Source organism: Mus musculus, chromosome 18 (genome assembly GCF_000001635.26).
Source record: "Mus musculus strain C57BL/6J chromosome 18, GRCm38.p6 C57BL/6J".
NCBI lineage: Eukaryota > Metazoa > Chordata > Mammalia > Rodentia > Muridae > Mus > Mus musculus.
Window position 1 is genome coordinate 62,429,652 of NC_000084.6, and position 18,663 is coordinate 62,448,314.

Here is an 18,663-nt window from a genome sequence, read left to right on the forward strand (position 1 = left end):
TATTAAGAAGGGAAGTTGGTGCTGAGTGAAAAATTGTCTAGTGTGAGTCTAAGGGGACCCATGCCACATAGGCCATACATTGTCCAAACTCTGGATATTGTTTTCCAGAGACATAGAACTAATAGGATGTTTGTGTGCATATGTTCATCTATCTGTCTATCCATCTATATGTCTATCCACCTATCTGTCCATGAATCTATCTGTCATCTATCTGTCTGTCTGTCTAACCATCTATCTACTATCTATTATCTATCTAACTATCTATCTGTCTGTCTGTCTGTCTAACCAACCATCTATCTACTATCTATTATCTATATATCTACATTTCTATTTATCTTCTAATCTATCTAATCTATCTATCTATCTATCTATCTATCTATCTATCTATCTATCTATCATCTTTTCCTTGTCATGTATCTCTTTATCTATTTACCTATACACTTAGAAAAAGAAAAAGAGAAACAGAGGCAGACATATAGACATATTGTAACTGGTCCTCCTGGTTGTGGAAGTTGATAATTCTCAGCAAACTAGAGACTGAGGAAAGGCAATATTTCAACTCAAGTCCAAATATAGGAAAAAACTGATGGCCTTCATTAAGTCAATAGAGCAGTTCCCTCTTATTCGGTTATTTTGTTCTATTTGGGCCTTTAATAGAGTTAGATGCAGTGCTAAATCGGAAGAGAAAATGGATTTATACAATCTGCCAGTACAGAGCTTAATCTCAATCCCAAATGTTGTCGTACACAAAATTGGGTTTTACCAATTATCTGGATACCTATGACTTGGTTACACTGGCACATAACATTAACCATCTTGCTGTCAAAATCATCTACTCTGGCACACCAAATTATAATGATGATTAAAACTGATAGTCCAGATTCATTGTCAGGGCTATACATTTCTAAAGGAATATGGCATGCAGTCACTTATAGCCAGTCCTAAGATCTTGCTAGATGTGGAGAAGGGGGCAGAAAGAAGAGGTTGAGAATGAAGAATGAGTTCTGACCCAAGTGGATCAGAAAAAAAGAGAATTTGCCTTCTTTTCTGCACACCTAAGGACTTTAATTTTATTTTCAAATGAGTCCCATGGCCAGGACATTTCTGAGTAAGAGTTCTTTAACTTTTAAAAAAAAAAAATCCCATAGGTAGGAAATAGAGAGGTCAGGGCTCTGTTCTGAAAGAAGCTGCAGATAATTTCTTGAATTCCAAACAATTTCTTTCAGTTTGTTAAATTTTTTTTTTAATCTGGAAGGGAAACTAATACCAGTTTGCAACAAACACTAATATCCAAATAATAGTAATAATGATCAACAGCTGTTTCATACCTACTATGCATCAAGCCCTATGTTAATCAGTATTTTTGTGAATCACATTTAGGGACATTCTTTGATTCGCTGCAGCACTTGTGCTTTGAAACCTGGGCTTGGCAGAATTGCTGTGCTTCATCCTCAATCTTACAAATGGACACTGTACCAAACCACTGGAGGGGGTTTAACATTTTGAACAATGTCTCCTTTTTCTTCTTGGCAACCATTTGCTAAGCACTTTAGTCAATATACTAAACTCTTCATGACTTAATATCATTTGGCCCATACAGTACTACCATTCTTAGCATCCATTTTATAAAGAAAATCTTGACTTCCAAGACTATGGGTTTAAGAGTTGCCCTACTTGATCATTTAACCATTCAAGAAATATTAACTGAAAGCCTATCACATTTTGTCAATTTCTAAAATGATTTCAACATTTCCACTTTTCTGCCTACTAAGTACGATCTACTAAGAGAAATCGTACTATATTTCAAGTGTTGATTTTCATTTCAAATAAAACTTCAAACCCAGTAGAAAGATTCAAAGTGATAGACAAGATGTCTCTACTTATATAAGCATTTACCTCACTTGATAAACTATGGCTGGAGCACATAGTCCTGCAGGATGAGACAGAACAAGCCCCATGTAAGCAAATGCTCAGAGAGAAGTCATTTGGGACCAACATTGCAACCGATGCAGGGGCCTTCGGTTGGGAGCATGCTTTGTTGATTCTAAGAATTTGAGCCAGATTCTTTTGTTTGTTTGTTTGTTTGTTTTCACTTTGAAGAATTGAGAACCTTTCAATTTTACTTTGAAATTGGAGGACTCGGGGCAAAGGAGGGTTCAGTGGCATGACCTCTTTGCGTTTCTGAAGAAACATTATGGCTAATCTGCAGAAAAGGATCATAGGGTGACAGGAAATCAGGAAAGCACTGGGAAGAGACTGCAATGGGTCCTGTTAGTTGATGATGGTGGCACGGAATAGGATGGCCATGACCTGAAGTGGCGAGAAGTTGTGAGAGTTCAGGTCTTCTCTCACGCCATGTTTATTGAATACCTGAATTTCTAGATGCTGGGTCTGCATTTACTAAAGAGAGATGGTAATGGTCCAAATCTTTGTAACTTTATGTCCAACCAGAGAGATTCAAGCAACACATGATACACTAAAGATAAGCAGATATCGAGACTGCTACGTGATAATGATTATATTTTACTTCAGTGTGGGACTGAAGAGACACATATTAAATAAGAATATGTACAGCATTCTCGCCAGGTGGCTCACAACTGCCGGTAACTCCAACTCCAGGAAATCCAAAACCTCTGGCCTCCTTGGCAACCTTCTCACACGTGAATATGCACACATGTGGGTGCATGCACCCACACGCACAATTTTCAGATATTAAATCTTTAAAAGGTGGGTTGTTGGCAGATTGAAACTCTAAATAGGGAGTTAGAGTGGGCTCTATTGAGGAGGTGACATTTGAATAAAGGCATTAAGGAGCAGGGGGAAATATACTTGTAGGTATCTTGGAGAAGCATACAGCAGGCAGAACATAGGTAATATAAATCTCCAGAGGCAAGATGTGACTGACAGGCTGCTACAGAGTTAATGAGGAGGTAAGAACGCAGGAGAGGAGCTTAAGAAATAATAAAATACAATAGAATAGAAGGGGGAGACAATGCATTGGTCTGTGGGACATTTAAAGCATAGGGTTTAACTTGGAATGATATGGACTTTAGGGTCTGAGCTTATTAGTAGTGAGAATTATAAGATTATGAAAGAATCCTCATTTTTTTCTGCTAAAAAACAAACATAAAGGGAGTCTGCTAAAGTGATGCCATGGATAAAAAACAACAATTGTCCTCCAGCTCCAATGGAAGTAATGGAGACTGTGATTTGGAGCAGGTGTATTTTTAATATAAGAGGGCTCTTCTGTATGGTTAGATACAACCAAGAGTTTGGTCAGTGTAACTCTTGATTTCAGTTGGGAATTCCAGATTGGAAATGCTATAGGTAGAATATTTGTGGGATACAGAAAATGCAATATGTATTAAGTAGCTGCTGCATAGTTTAATGCAGCAGTCAAGAAATCAGCTTAATGTCAAATCTTGATATGTATGGGAAGTCTCTATCAGGAACAAACTCAAAGGTAAGTCATTCTCAGAGCCAGATGCTATTTAAACCCATACAAGTAGATGTAACTGTCTGGGGAATGAAGCTACATAAGAGACGATGTCACAGAAGTGAAAAGCCAGTAATAGAGGGTTGGGAGGTACAGCTAAGAAGGAAGCAAAAGAAGAGGGAAAATTCTAGAAAGCCAAATTGAAAACACATTGTACGTGAGAATAGAGAATTCTGTTTCTGGATGTGGTAACAAGAATCCTAGCCATGACTATAAGGGTAAATAAAATAGACTTTATTCAAGAACCAGTGTCAGGCATTGTAGTTCATCCCTATGGCCATAGCACTTCAGAAGTAGAGCCAGGAAAGGTTCTGGATCAAGCCAATTTAAACTGCACAGTAAAAGTCCTGTGCAAGCCCAGTCTAGACGAAATCCCAGCATGGAGTGAGAAGTGGGGCATACACTCCCACCCCTAGCCTTAGAATGATTGGCCATTGTCAGTTTCTGGGAAAAGAACAGTCAGATTCTCTTAGCGTGTGACTCCTAACAAGCTAACCATGCGCCAGTGGAAGAGCATCCATCCAAGAATATTTTGGCGATAGAGTATGACCTGAGAGTTTTAAAATGAAATAGACACTTTGCTCCCAAGTTGATTTGGTCATGGTGGTTTGTCACAGCAGTAGAAACCATAACAAAAGCGAGATATGGCTTACATAACATTTAATCCCAACTGGACTGAAGAATTCACCATGTAAAAATTAAAGCAACAAAGATGTTCCAAGATATGAGGAAATGTCACTAAGTGGTACATAGAAGAATATTTTTATCATGGAAAGGTAAATATTTTTTAATGGATCTCAGAGATACTAACTGAAACTACAGGTTCTTAAAATTAAAACTGCAATCAGATGGCACTAGAAAGAAAGCAATAAACAAACAAACAAACCAGGAATTTGCAATATATAGATTTGACAATGGACATATCCAGAATATAGAGCTATTAAAAACAAAGAAGAACTATATAAATGTTTATTAAGGGGAAGTTACTTGAATAATGACTTCCCAAGACAAACAGAAAAGTCATAATTTGACATCTAGATGTCGAAATGTGTGGTACAATCATATTCTTTATTTGACTAGCCCAGATTAATTTAGACTTTATTTTGGTTTATTGAATTTGATTCAAACTTCCAGTTAGTTAGGTGAGGTAGGGAAAACATGAAACAGAGTACAGAGAACAGGGTACACTAAGCTTAAGAACTGACATGGATTAAATCTGAAGACACAATTGCAAGAATGTGAGCTAACGGAAGCTGAGTAGCTTACCATTCTAATCTAGTCTCAGAGGAGGAACTGGAACACCCATCAGGAGTAGAAGCAGAAACTCATCCCTCCTTTCCCATGAAATGCATGCATTCAAAACACATGGACAAGGATGCCCAAGACACTGTTCAGGATTGACTTGTCAGCCAGTGGGTTTCCTTGGGATGCTTACATGACTCAGGGTATTTCCAGAATTCTGATTACCCTCCAGAACATGACAGTCAGACACTATTGCTGAAGACACCACATACCTGAGTCACAGAACATAGAAAAATTAAGCTAGTACTGAACTTCATCCCTACTGGCTAGCTTCCATAGTGCTGGAAGATGTCATACATAGTACCAGAGGAAAAAAAAGAATCACCATTCATACTCAGCTGGGACTTCTGTGAGAAACAGTAATGACCGGCTTGGGAAGGCATAACACTGCTGCAATAGTGACATGAATCTTATGGGAACAACCAACCATTTTCTGATTGAACTCATGGCCTCATTCACAAGATGGAACCCACATCTGCCACCATTATCAGACCAAGAGTCTATGACTAGAGAGATCACAGACCCTGTACAGGAGTCTACTACTATTCTTCTGCTAAATGGATGTAGTATTAACCTATTTCCTAATGACATTATCCCCATAGACTAAGACATCTCTCACCCTTCATCAGAGACGCTTCTGTTTGCAGTAGACCATGACCAACAAAGTTACCCACAACTAGCCAAGGTGTAGAGAATAAAAGACTATAAAATATTCAACTCTAAATAAAACACAATAATAAATGTACCATACTTTCCCCTCCAAACTCATTGATCATTGTATAAGGAACAGTAGAGAGTCAGATGTTTTTAATGATTACAACAGAATAATGTCCTTTTCCTACATCAGGGCAGTTGTATATATGAATCTTCAGAGGCAGTAAGAGCATGTACAAGATCTGTGAAAACTCAAGCCAGATCAAATCTCAGTACTGAATGAGGAATTAGACATGAAGTCTCACTCCTGGTACTGAAGGTGCTGGCAATTTAGCTTCTGGGAGAGGAAGGATCAATGTTCTCTAAGAGTGTAACTCCTGATAAGTCTACTATGCTCCAATGGAAGACCACAATCCAAGTATATTTGGGAAATACAAATTGGTCTTGTTAGAAAGTAGAAAGACACAAACTCAGGTGAAAGAAGAAGAGGGGTATCTGGAAAGACTTAGGGAAGGAAGGGTGAATGTTATCAAAATAAAATGAATAAAATTCTCAAAGAACTAGCACAGGCACACACACAGAATGGTAGGAGGGAGGAGGGGAGAGGGAGGGAGAGGGAGGGGGGAGAGAGAGGATATCAAGGAAATGGGAAGCATTTTCAATAAAACTTAAACCATCCCACAATGAGATACAACTATGTATAGACAATAACAAGTGCTGGTGAGGATATGGAACAGGACCACATCAACAAAATATACAGTTATGACTGATAAAGGCATTCAGGAGACATTAGGCATGCCACTAATATTCTACACTTGGATTTGTATAATGACTGCAGATGTATTTTTACTTTAAAACTCATTCACCGTGAACATTTAATATTTAGGACATTGTATTTTATTCCAACCAAATATGTATCTGTAAGGAAGGCTTGGAGGCTTAAGCATATCAATACATTAAATAGCTGATTTAAAATAAGTGTTAGATTTGTGGGAATCTTTGGTAATGTTGATCATGGCAGTTTGAATGGAATGGCTAGGATCAGAGCTAAATGGAGTGGATTCAGCAGAAAATAAGGAGAGATGCTGATCCACTAGGTGGAACATTGAAGACCCCTACATATATACTATATATACATACAATATTTCCCTATACACATGCATGGTAAAATTCAATCTGTAAGTTAGGCACTAAAAAGGTCAATAGCAATAATTACAATATAGTAGAACAAACACAACTACATGCTTCCATAAAATTTCACTAGTCTTGCGCTTTGGACCATTGTTAAATAAAATAAGGCAGACTTGAGTACAAGTGCCTCAATAGTCAGTCTGATGACTGAGAAGGCTACTGGGTAAAAATGATTGTATGACACAGATAATGCAGACATGCTGGACAGTGGGGGGACTCCTTCCCTACATGAGACAGAGGAGGGTGGTGTAGAATTACTTAATGTTACTCAAAATTGCATGCAACTTAAAACCTAGAGATGGCTTATTTATACAATGTTTGAACTGGATGACCATAGGTAAAACTATGGGCAATTGGACAGCTATAATGTTACATCTTCATGATTGTGAAGTGACCACCTTTTCTTTCTTTCACGCTCTAAGCCTCTCTTGTTCATTTCTCTATATCAGTTTTTGGATACTGTCCTTTCTATGTGGGAAAAACGTTCATTGGTCCATTCAGTAAGCAAAGAAACAAATATGGAAAGAGTCCAGCTTCCTCCAAAGATCTAAGATTAGGATTATATAGGGTGAAGTTTTCCAATATTAACAAGTTTATTATGTTTAAAAGTGTCTAAGATGAACAAACAGTGATTTTGATGCAATTGCTTTAGTTGGAGGTCATAATCTGCACAGATCTTAAATATATTGATGGCATTGATCTAAGATATCTTATTAAGGGATACTTGTATGTTATGTGCATCCAACAATGTAGAAAGACTGGGTAGACAGAATTGAGAATAAATTGTGACTACATCATCTGAGAGCTCACTCAGATAAACTCCTAGAAACTCTGAGAGATGTTCTTTTTCTACTATGAAAGTCCTATGTGCTATAGACTTGTAAGAAACATAAGAATTTAATGATAAACATTAATTTTTCTTTTCTGTTTTCCCCCTTCTTTCACTTTCTCTGATCCTTTATCTTCTCCTCTTTCTCATCTTTTCTCATGATTTCTTTTCCTATCTTTTCTTCCCTTTTGCTTATCTTTTATTGTTTCCTCCCCATCCACCTCCCCACCCTCATTTTCTCTCTCCCTCCCACTCTCAGATAGAGAAAAGGAAATTCAGCCACAACTCTAACTCCACGTGGTGTGTCTTCATGGTCAACAAGCCCTATGCTATCACCTGCTCTGTGGTGGCCTTCTACATCCCGTTTCTCCTCATGGTGCTGGCCTATTACCGAATCTATGTCACTGCTAAGGAGCATGCCCAGCAGATACAGATGTTACAACGGGCAGGAGCCACCTCTGAAAGCAGGCCCCAGCCAGCTGACCAGCACAGCACACATCGCATGAGGACAGAGACCAAGGCAGCCAAGACTTTATGTGTCATCATGGGCTGCTTCTGTTTCTGCTGGGCCCCCTTCTTTGTCACCAATATTGTGGACCCTTTCATAGACTACACTGTCCCCGAGCAGGTGTGGACTGCTTTCCTCTGGCTTGGCTATATCAATTCGGGGTTGAACCCTTTTCTCTATGCCTTCTTGAATAAGTCTTTCAGACGTGCCTTCCTCATCATCCTCTGCTGTGATGATGAGCGCTACAAAAGACCCCCCATTCTGGGCCAGACTGTCCCCTGTTCAACCACAACCATTAATGGATCCACCCATGTACTAAGGTGAGTGCATGGGGGAGGGAGGTGTCACTCTAGCTGGTTTGCGTTGCTCAGCAGGGGTTGGTATCCAGTTTTGTTCTAGGGAGATAATCCTGAAAATGTGTACATTGTTTCCTAAGATTCATGTTCATTCTTCCATCTAACCATGGAATCAATTAGTGGGCAAGGACTTGGGCTCTGTTAGGAGACTGACTTGCATTCATAGCCATAGTTCTTTGACCTTGGTTAATGACCTTGGATCACTAACAAGCTTTAATTACCCTTTTTTAAAAAATGGAATTGTAACCATGAAAGTATATAAAAACCAGGTATGTCAATTAAAACCAGGGCTTTTGGGAGCATCCAGTGAGCTAATATGTGTGGCACTCATAGTGCAGACCTTGAGTTTAGTAAGCTCTTAGAGAGAGTAAGTGCTGTCCACTACTATTCACAGATAATGTTTTAGGTAGCAGCTGCAAGCATGGTCTTTAAAAGCAGGATAGACTTGATTTTGATTCTCCCAGTGCCTACTAACCATTTTTGTAATCTTTCTTGCATTTACTTTTCTTCGACTATAAAAAATGTCAACAGCACTACTACATTCTAATTTGGGTTTTTGACAATAAGAAATAACTTGTTTGTAGAACTTAACACATAGTATGCTTATAGTACTACTCATTTCACTAATAGTAGTTTAGCTTGTAGTAATTGTATATTGCTCAAAAGCCTAAATGAGATGATAAAACTAAAATAAATTGAATAATATGCATGCAGTAATAAATGCTATGTAACAAATTATACAGTGGGGCGTGGAGATCTACAATAGTGATCTGAGAAGAAAGGACAGTGTTTTGGCCCATGGGTAGACTTCACAGAACTTCAATGTGTAAGAAGTTGAGATGAGGGAGAAAGACTAGAGCAGCCATTCCAGGCAGATAGAGCAGCAGAGGGAAGAAAGACGAGAGCGTAGGTGCACCTGGATGGTAGGAACTTACCAAAGTCGCATGGGCTGCTGGAGGTGGGGGTGACACTGTAGATAATTGTCCATGTCTAAGGTACTTACCAAGGTTATACAGGCTGGTGGAGGTGAGAGTGACACTAGAGTTTAGTGTCGTGATGCACTGTCCCCCGAAAGAGAGAGCCTTTAGGTGTGAGCTTGAATTGATTGGTCTTATCTGTGAAAAGTTACAGGCACAGAACCTTCATCCTGTGGCAGAGATTAATTATCAATAATATACTGTTCTTTGCTCTGAGATCCATCAGGATTCTTGAAGAATACTTCCTTTTTGGAGTTAAGCACTTCCTTTTCTTTTCTGTTTTTTTTTTTGGGGGGGGGGATGTCTATATAATTTTATCACTTATTAAAAACAGAATAGTTATACTTGCTTATTTTTGCATAAAGAACACTTGATATTGCAAGAGTATCTTCATTCCTCAGAGTTGATCAATACTTCAATTTTATCATATTCAGCAGCTGAGTGAGCACTTGTCTTTTTCTGATGATGACAATATGAAGTTGTTCTAGCAGCTGGGACTCAAGGGGTATTCATTTATATGCTTGAGAGAAGAGGAGTGGGCTGAAATTGCCATGAAGTACAAACAGTGGTCCTCAGAGGCTGCTCAGAGGCATCAATTTACCAGTGTGTGCAGACTTACAGTGGTAGCCTAACACAATGTTGGAGCTGCAGCTGGTAGAAGGGCCTTGAAGGGTACTCTGACAGCCTGGTGTTCTCTTCATTATTATGGAGGAAGTGTCACCAGGGGGGGAAAAATCCAACTACAGAATGTGTGTATGAGTACGGGGAGCTTTAGCTGTTTAAGCTAGGAGTTGTCTAAGTACAGGCTGTTGGCAACTTAAAACAGTATGTGCTTCCAGGGACACATTTGCTAAGTCTGCTGCTTCTGAAGTTGGTGGCTTTCTAGCTCAGGTACTGTCACAGACAGTGACACTCTGGGACAGTTGAACATGATCTGTTTTGCTGATACTGTACTGCTTACCCCTGATCCTTCGGTCACCTGTGTAAGCAAAGAGATTGGCTTAGAGGGCTATGAATGAACCGTCCATGTGGTCTTCATGGAACAAGAAAGAGCAGGAGGTTGCTTAGCGTTGTTCTCTGGGGAATGCGAATCATACAGAAATCAGAGTAGTTTATGTAAAAAAAAAAAAATACATCTATTTCTAAACTGCATCTACCGTAGGGCAAGCCTTTCAGGTGCAAGAATCTACCCGTTTGGTTCACAGCTCTATACTAAGGATCCAATGTCTGAGACACATAAAAACTTAGGCGATTGATGACTGTGTGAACAAAATTCGTTCTTCAGATCAAGTTACCTTATTTAATGTAATGTTCAAAAATCAGCATTGCCTTAAAGGTGAATTTAGGCAAATTCAACAAATATAAAACTAAAATAAACTAAAAAGGAAATAGGCTTTTACTGGCTATCCTTTCTCTAAGCTGTCTCTTTCTCAGTATCTTTACACACATTCCTTAAACTATATGAAGTCATAACTTTCCCATCATTTTAAATAAATGACATGATTGCATATGCATTTTTTTGTTTTCTGGACCTTGTGTTCTCTTCTTTAACAATGATGTATTTGGACATAATTCCTCTGGAGAATGTTTTACACGTTCATCCCTGTTTAACTATCTTATTTATTTTCTACTCCCAGACCCATGTGCATTTTCAGGATTTTGGAAAACTACATTATTTTCACGCCATTGCACACATTTCTTTGTGCATTTCAGAGAGCACCGAAGCTGAAATATTTTATTTACATGTGTGCTAATAATGTCTACCATAAAATGGATTGCCTACCATAGTATTTGAACAATTATTATTCCTATCAATTGGTGTGAGATTATTGATCGCACCAATATCAAATATTGTCCTTTTGATTACTTTGTTAATTAAAAACATTCATTCAATTTGCATTTCCCAGATGACTTATCAGGTTAAAACCTTTTAAAATTGGTATTTTCAAAAAATGCAGTAGTCATTTTAAAATGTAGCTAATTTTTCTTAAAGTACACCACTAGACACTGTATAAACAGCATTGTTTTCAGTAATGACAGGTTCTGAATTTTAGTCTTGATTTTGCCTCTTAAACAATATATAGATGCTGTAGCTGGCTTTGGATTACTTTGTGGTTCTTCTTTCTTCCACCCTTCTCCATAATCTCTTTTCTTCTACCCTAACACTAGATAAGAAAGAAAAAGAAATAGAGAGGAAAGAAAAGGAATTCCTGAATAAAGTCAGGGATCAGAAAGGGACAACATTATTGTTAGACTACTTTCTGCTGATTAGGGGCATCAAGTTCCTTGGGGCAAGTTTGATTTTTGCTGTTAGGATAACTAATTTCTTCTTTCTTTCTTATTCTTTGTGCATGACTACTTAACCAACCACAAGCACAGCAACCAACAGGCAATGACCCCTCACCTGTAGGGATCTTAACGTTTATATACTCTCTGAAAAGTCCCCCAGAATTCCCAACATCCCACAATTACAGAAACAATCTGTAGCTGGCAAAATCATGCCCCTGTTAGAGCATGAGGCAAATTATAGTCAACTGCTGTGGACAGTCTGAAGTAACCTCATATCCCATACCTGGGATTAAAGCAAAAACATATCCTTATAATATTTATGTGGTTTATTTTTTTAAAAATCAAAATTCTCACTACAAGAGAACTTTTTTGAGACTCTCTTTATTCATGCAAAAGAAGAGGAATAAACAAAGTTCTTACTGACTGGCATAGTATCCATTAGCTACATATGATTACTTAAGTAAAAGTCTAAATTAAAATTATTTTTAAATACAAAAGGGTGGAACACAGGGCCCCCAATGGAGGAACTAGAGAAATAACCCAAGTAGCTGAAGGGGTCTGCAACCCTATAGGTGAAACAACAATATGAACTAACCAGTACCCCCCAAAGCTTGTGTCTCTAGCTGCATATGTACCAGAAGATGGCCTAATCAGCCATAATTGGGAAGAGAGGCCCCTTGGTCTTGCAAACTTTATATGCCCCAGTACAGGGGAATGCCAGGGCCAAGAAGTAGGAGTGGGTGGGTAGGGGAGCAGGGCGGGGGGTGGGAGGTATAGGGAACTTTCAGGATAGCATTTGAAATGTAAATAAAGAAAATATTTAATACAAAATAAAATGAAAAAAAAAGAATATATTTGTACTGCCCAAATACTCACATGTGCATCTACTGTGTTTGACCTACGAGGGACCACACCCTTAAACAAAACTAACACTTCTTCCTCCTAGACTCCAACAACTTTCAATGGCTCCTCAGCTAGAGGTGGGTGTTAGTGAGCCCTCCCAACCTCAAAGCTGAATGCAGACTATAGGTCTTGTGCAAGTAACCATACTCATGTGAGTTTGTGAGTTCAGCAACCTTATTGTGCCTAGAAGATGCAGTTGGACTCCGATCCTCTGATTCTTACAACCTTTCTGTCCCCTCAGCCACTGGGGAGGAAGTATGATGTAACGTCCTATTTGTGCCTTAGCATAGAGTAAACACTATTAAGAGATATCCTAACTCAGAAATTAAAGGTTGACAACTGTTAGCAGGAAACAGCCATTCTCTACCTCTTGAAGGATTCAGAATGGGTTGATGGTCATCAGAGAGCTATTGCTTGAAATAATCTAATGATGTATTTGTTAATAAAAGGGAAATTGAAACTTTTGATATCCACAAAGAGCAACCATGTTAAACAGAATGTATTCAATGCAGGGACAAACTAGGTTAGCCTCATCCTGGAAAAACTGTGGCTGTGAGCTGAACAAGTCTGACTAATGATGCTTTTCCAAGGAAGCGTTTCCGAGGAGAACAGCAGTCCAACTGCCACCACAAAAGGGTGTTGGGTTGACAAACTAAACACTGCCTTTAGGGCTGGCTCTCCTATGATTGTTTCATTTAAGACACGTGTGCCATTTAATTTCCTTTTCTTAAAACTGAAAATAGATTATTTTTAATACAATATAGTCTCTCCCCCAACTCCTACTGGATCCTCCCCTACTCCCCACCCACCCAAATTCATCTCCCCCCTCTCTCTGCCTCTCTCATCCTCTCTCTTATATATATTTATAGGCATTTTTAAAATAATAATAAATATGATAAAATATAAAAACAAACAAGAATAGGAGAAAGCAAACAACCTGGAGCAAGAAATCCAAAGAAAAAGCATATGAAATTTATGCACACACATACACACACACACACACACATGCACACGCACGCACATGCACACACGCGCACACACACATGCACACACATGCACACACACACACATTCCCACATGCAGAAATCCCATAAAAACACATAATAAATGTGCAAAAGACCTGTAAGGAAAAAAAGAAAAGAGAATAATGCCCAGATAAAAAATCAAGAGCCGAGGACCTTCCTTAAAATGCTATTAAATTTGCTCTGTGTTGTGCTGGGCATGGGATCCACCCTTAAGAGTGGTTTGTATACCAGCAAGGCTACTTAAAACGACTTTTCCCCTGTGAGTGGTTATCAGTTGGATATAGTTTCTGGGTTAGAAATGGGGGCTTCTCTCTGCTTTCCCTCTCAGTGTTGGGATCTCCTCTGGCGTCTACATTAGTAGCAACTGGACATGCTATCACAGTCTCTGTGCATCTATTTGTATGAAAACTTTATTGATTTAAAAAGCCTTGTTTCCTTAGCGTCTTGATCTCTTCTGTCTCTTGTAATCTTCCCCCCTCCTCTTCCAAAGTTCTGTGAGCTCTGAGGGGGATTTGATGGAGGTAGCCCATTTAGGACCGAGGGTTCCAAGGTCTCTCACTCTCTGCACTTTGTTCCACTGTGGGTCTCTGTGTTCCCATCTACTGCAGGAGGCAGCTTCTCTGATAATGACTGAGCAAGGCACTGACTTATGAGTAAGGCAGAATGTTGTAAGGAGTCATTTTACTGCTCTGTTCCTTTAACACAGAGGTTCTTCACCTTTCTAATGCTGGGACCCCTTCATATACTTCTTCATTCTGTGGTGATCCCCAATCAACACATTATTCTTGTTGCTACTTTATAACTATAATTTTGCTACTGCTAATGATTCATAATATAAATATCTGTGTTTTCACAGGGTGTAAAATCCCAATAAAAAAGCAGATCACATACTTTCAACATACAGTGACACAGGCTATACATTACCATCCAAAAGTGAGGAAAGATAACGTAATAGGTAGCGAAATGCTAGACCAAAGCAAGACCAAACCAAACCAAACCAAACCAAACCAAACCAAACCAAACCAAACCAAACAAAACAAAACAAAACAAAACAAAACAAAACAAAATATACCTGGTGTCAAAGTGTTCTCAGATCTCTTGCTCCTTTCAGCTTTGCTAATTGCAACATGTATCTTGATCATATCCAACCCAACACCTATGTCTAACACCTTTTATAAGGCCTGTGATCTCATTAGATTTCAGCACCAGACCATGTGAGTGCCACTTACTGAACCCTGATGCATACCCATCCTTGCTAGTAATTGCCACGGTTCATAGATGTTTCAGTTGGATAGGGCTGTTTCATTGCTTCTCTCCCTTGGCAGATTCCATATTATTTTGTGGAACTGTGGAAGCTACATGACAGGAAAGAGACTTTCAGGTCAGATCCAGCTTGAAGCATGAGTCCATCTGAGTGTTTTCAGTGTGATATGTCGTTAGCAATCCCCTCCCCCCCCACCCCCCGCACCAACCTCAACCCCAGAAGGGCAACCAAGGGCTACATTGATAATCCATATTGTTTGGGGAGTCACTTGGACTACCTTGACTAACCAATCAGAAGGAGGTTTCTTGTTTCTGGCACTGGTGTTTTTGCTAGTTTATGGTTCTTGTGGGGAGCATTGTCAGCAGCTTAAATTCCTCACATATAATGCCTTATTATAAATTTAGGTAATAGAAAACAACGGGATTCCTTGAAGCTTTATCAAACAACCTAGGTTTTACTTGTCCCTTGTCCCTCTTTCTCCTTCCATATTAACGGCCTAGCTTGATCTTGTGTAGGTCTTATGCAGACAAGCAAAACTTCGTGAGTGCAATGGTCGCATCATATCATATCCAGAAGACAGCCTCCCAGAACACTCATCACCATCTTCCAGGTCTTATATTCTTTCCCCATCCTCTTCTGTGGCATACCCTGAACTGCAGAGCATGGGAGTTGATAACAATGTCATGTTTATTGCTAGCACCCAAAGTTAGCTTGTTCTTAGTATTTTGAACACTACCCTCCTAAATAAGAAGTTTCCCTTAACAAGACTGATGGCATCACAGAACTATGGTATAAGCGTAACTATTTGGAAAGCAGTTTGTCCATAAATGTGGCCATTTTGCTAACAACCAAACAAAAACAGTATGTTGACCTCTGCAGCTTAGGATATTGTTAACCATGGGATTTGACTATATTTATAATATCAGGCATGTATTCCTCCTGCAGAGCTGGTGGGGATCAGTTGGTAACCCCATAAACAATTCTGCCACTGCTACACAAGTGACCACATCCTACCTGGCAGGTCAGTATCTAGATAAGTCCACTGATCTCTTCCTCCATTGGCAACCTTCTCAGTCCCTTCTAGCACTATTAAAGCTAGCCAGCATGGAGATTGTCCTAGTCAGTTGAGGCTGATTTCTCTAAATCCCGCCATTAAAGAATATGTGTTTTCTTATTGATTTCCATACATCTGTCATGTTTTGGATACTAGTCCATCCTTGTACTATTTTCAAATGTAGCTTCCCAACTTCTGCTTGGGTTTTGACCTTGGTTAATCAAATAACAGAAGTTTCAAGTTTTGAAAGCCACATTTTTACTTGACCACTTACACTCATTTTAGTTTCTTTCTTCAAGAACTCCTCACATTCGCTTTCCTAAAAATTGCAATTTCCTGATCTACTTTCTAATTTATAGCAGATCATTAATTTCCTCACATACTCATCCCTTTCTCTCTGGGTCTGCCAGTTCTCAGAAAGTCCTTCTCAACACTCATGTGAGTGCCCCATTCGTGAATCTTATTGCCATCTTCATGCCAACTTCTTTTAAAGACTACGATAAAAGAAGACTTTTATCTTTAGCCATAGCTTCCTCTGACCTGTAGACCAGAAGATCAATTTTGCTTGCTGGACAACCCCATGTAGATACCTCTTAAAAATCTTAAGTCTAACAGAACCAAATAGATTCTTAGTTTTATGTTTCCCTACTCCCAGCCACGTTGCCTAAGTGTCTTAGTTAGGGTTTTACTGCTGAGAACAGACACCATGACCAAGGCAAGTCCCATAAAAAACATCTAAATGGGGTTGGCTTACAGGTTCAGAGGTTCAGTCCATCATCATCAAGGTGGGAGCATGGCAGTATCTAGGCAGGCATGGCACAGGAGGAGCTGAGAGTTCTATGTCTTCATCCAAAAGCTGCTAGTGGAAGACTGACTTCCAGGCAACTAGGGTGAGGATCTTATGCCTACACCCACAATGACACACCCATTCCAACCAGGTCACACCTATTCCAACAAGGCCACACCTCCAGATGGTGCCACTCCCTGGTCCAAGGATATACAAACCATCACACTAAGTCTTTTTCTCCTTCAATAGTCTCAGCTTCTACCACATTACAGTGAATGAGGACACTTTCTGTAACTCAGAGAGAACTGATATATTACAGGTCAGACTTACATATTTTTTAAATGATGAACTGAAGTATGATCAACAGTTGAGTTGCATTAGAATAATATAATTACTTAGTAAAACAGATTCCCAGGCCCTACTCAGCAAATCAGGGCTAGACTAATAAAATGATATTTCTACTAAGACAAATTTTCTGCATCATGAACTGTAAGATCTACCAGTTTATATTTGCACTAATTAGGACGAATGGCCAATGCCTGATGCCATTGCTTTTGTTTCAGGACTTCTGATTACGACACATACTTGCAGTCCTTGGGCTCTGATAAAGTCTCCATATAGGTAAATATTAACTATGCGTTAGGTAACAAAATGCACTAGCAAACTGTCTTTTAAAATTTGTCTTGGGGGAGTCCTGCTTCAAGCCAGATGTCTCTTCAGTTGAGAAACATGATAAGAAGAACACATAGCTTTGCCTTGTGGCCCCAATAACTAGGTGACAAATGGTAGAGACAAGTCACATTGATTTGATCAGAGGTTCCTTGGCAATTTGAGTTTGCTAATATAATACATGTTTACATGAGATAGAGAGCTCTAAGAGTAGGCAGAGCTAGGTAACACAAACAGAATTGTCTATGGTTTAGATTTATATATGAGATGACTGGTCAACCAGGCTTAGATCTCTTTCTTGAATTTCCAACTTCAAATACTGAAACCTAGATACTTACTCAGTTCTCAGCTTCTAGAAAGATGGAAAAACTTCCGAATCCCAAAGATTTTGCTATAGCTTGGTTCTTGGCTGGTCCCAACACTCCTGGTAGATGATTTTCCATTTTCTACAAATATATTGTATAGTGGTGTAAATATGAGCCACATGTGACTATTAATATTTTAATATTCATAAAATAAAATAAAATAAAATAAAAAACATTGTTTCCCTGGTGGTATTGGCCCCATTCTTAGTATTAATAGCCACATGAGTGGTTTCTGTGTTGAATAATACAATTGTAGAATATTTCAGAGAATGGAGACAGTTCTGTTAGACACCACAGTTTTAGAGGCAAAGAAGGGCTTCCTCTGAAAGGGGATACAATATATCTTTCTCCAAGACTTATCTCATGTTTCTTGCCAGAGCTCTATCGTAAGTAAACTAGTATCTATCTATATATCTATCTATCTATCTATCTATCTATCTATCTATCTATCTATCTATCTGTGTGTGTATATATGTATGTATAGATGTATATATATATATTAGTTTATATATATGTACACATTAGTTTATATATGACATTATATATTTACATATACATACATATGATATGTATATATCAATTGTTTATATCAACCCTCTATGTTTCTAAGCATGGGATTAGTAAACGCAGATTTGTAGACAATCAGAAGAGAAAACATGAGGGCAAGAAGAGAGGGAAAAGGGAAAGGAAAAGCGAATGAGGACCTCATCCGTTCCCCACCAAAGCAGAAAAAATGAAATTCCTTGGAGTTTTTGCCCCCTTTTGTTTCCCTTACAAACGATTATCAGAACTTATTTTCCAAAACCTAGTGTGTTTTCTGTTAGACTACCCCTCCCCAATAGACTGTCTATACAAGACGACAAGCAGTTGTCTCCTTAATTTCCTAAGGTTTCCCTCAGTTGTAAACATTTATCAGTATATCTGCAGGATAAATAAATATTCTAAGGTGTAAATAGATTATATACTACAAAAAAATTTTCAAACACATAGGTGT

At 38.7% G+C, this 18,663-nt stretch overlaps 1 protein-coding gene across 17 annotated transcripts in view; it reads left to right on the plus strand.

The window, feature by feature from the left end:
• The window catches only part of Htr4 (5 hydroxytryptamine (serotonin) receptor 4), a 179,482-nt gene that overhangs the window by 106,106 nt on the left and 54,713 nt on the right, over positions 1-18,663 (plus strand). For 11 of the 17 annotated variants that reach the window (XM_006525683.4, XM_006525680.4, XM_030250344.1 and 8 more), the window contains one exon: positions 7,732-8,300. The exons of 1 other annotated variant lie outside the window; for it this stretch is intronic. In XM_006525683.4, coding sequence (XP_006525746.1) covers positions 7,732-8,300 — 569 coding nt within the window. Of the gene's footprint in view, positions 1-7,731; positions 8,305-15,739; positions 15,816-17,198; positions 17,257-18,663 lie in introns of those variants that run through there. 5 more of the 17 variants (XM_006525682.4, XM_006525681.4, NM_001364956.1 and 2 more) reach the window with 3 other exon arrangements.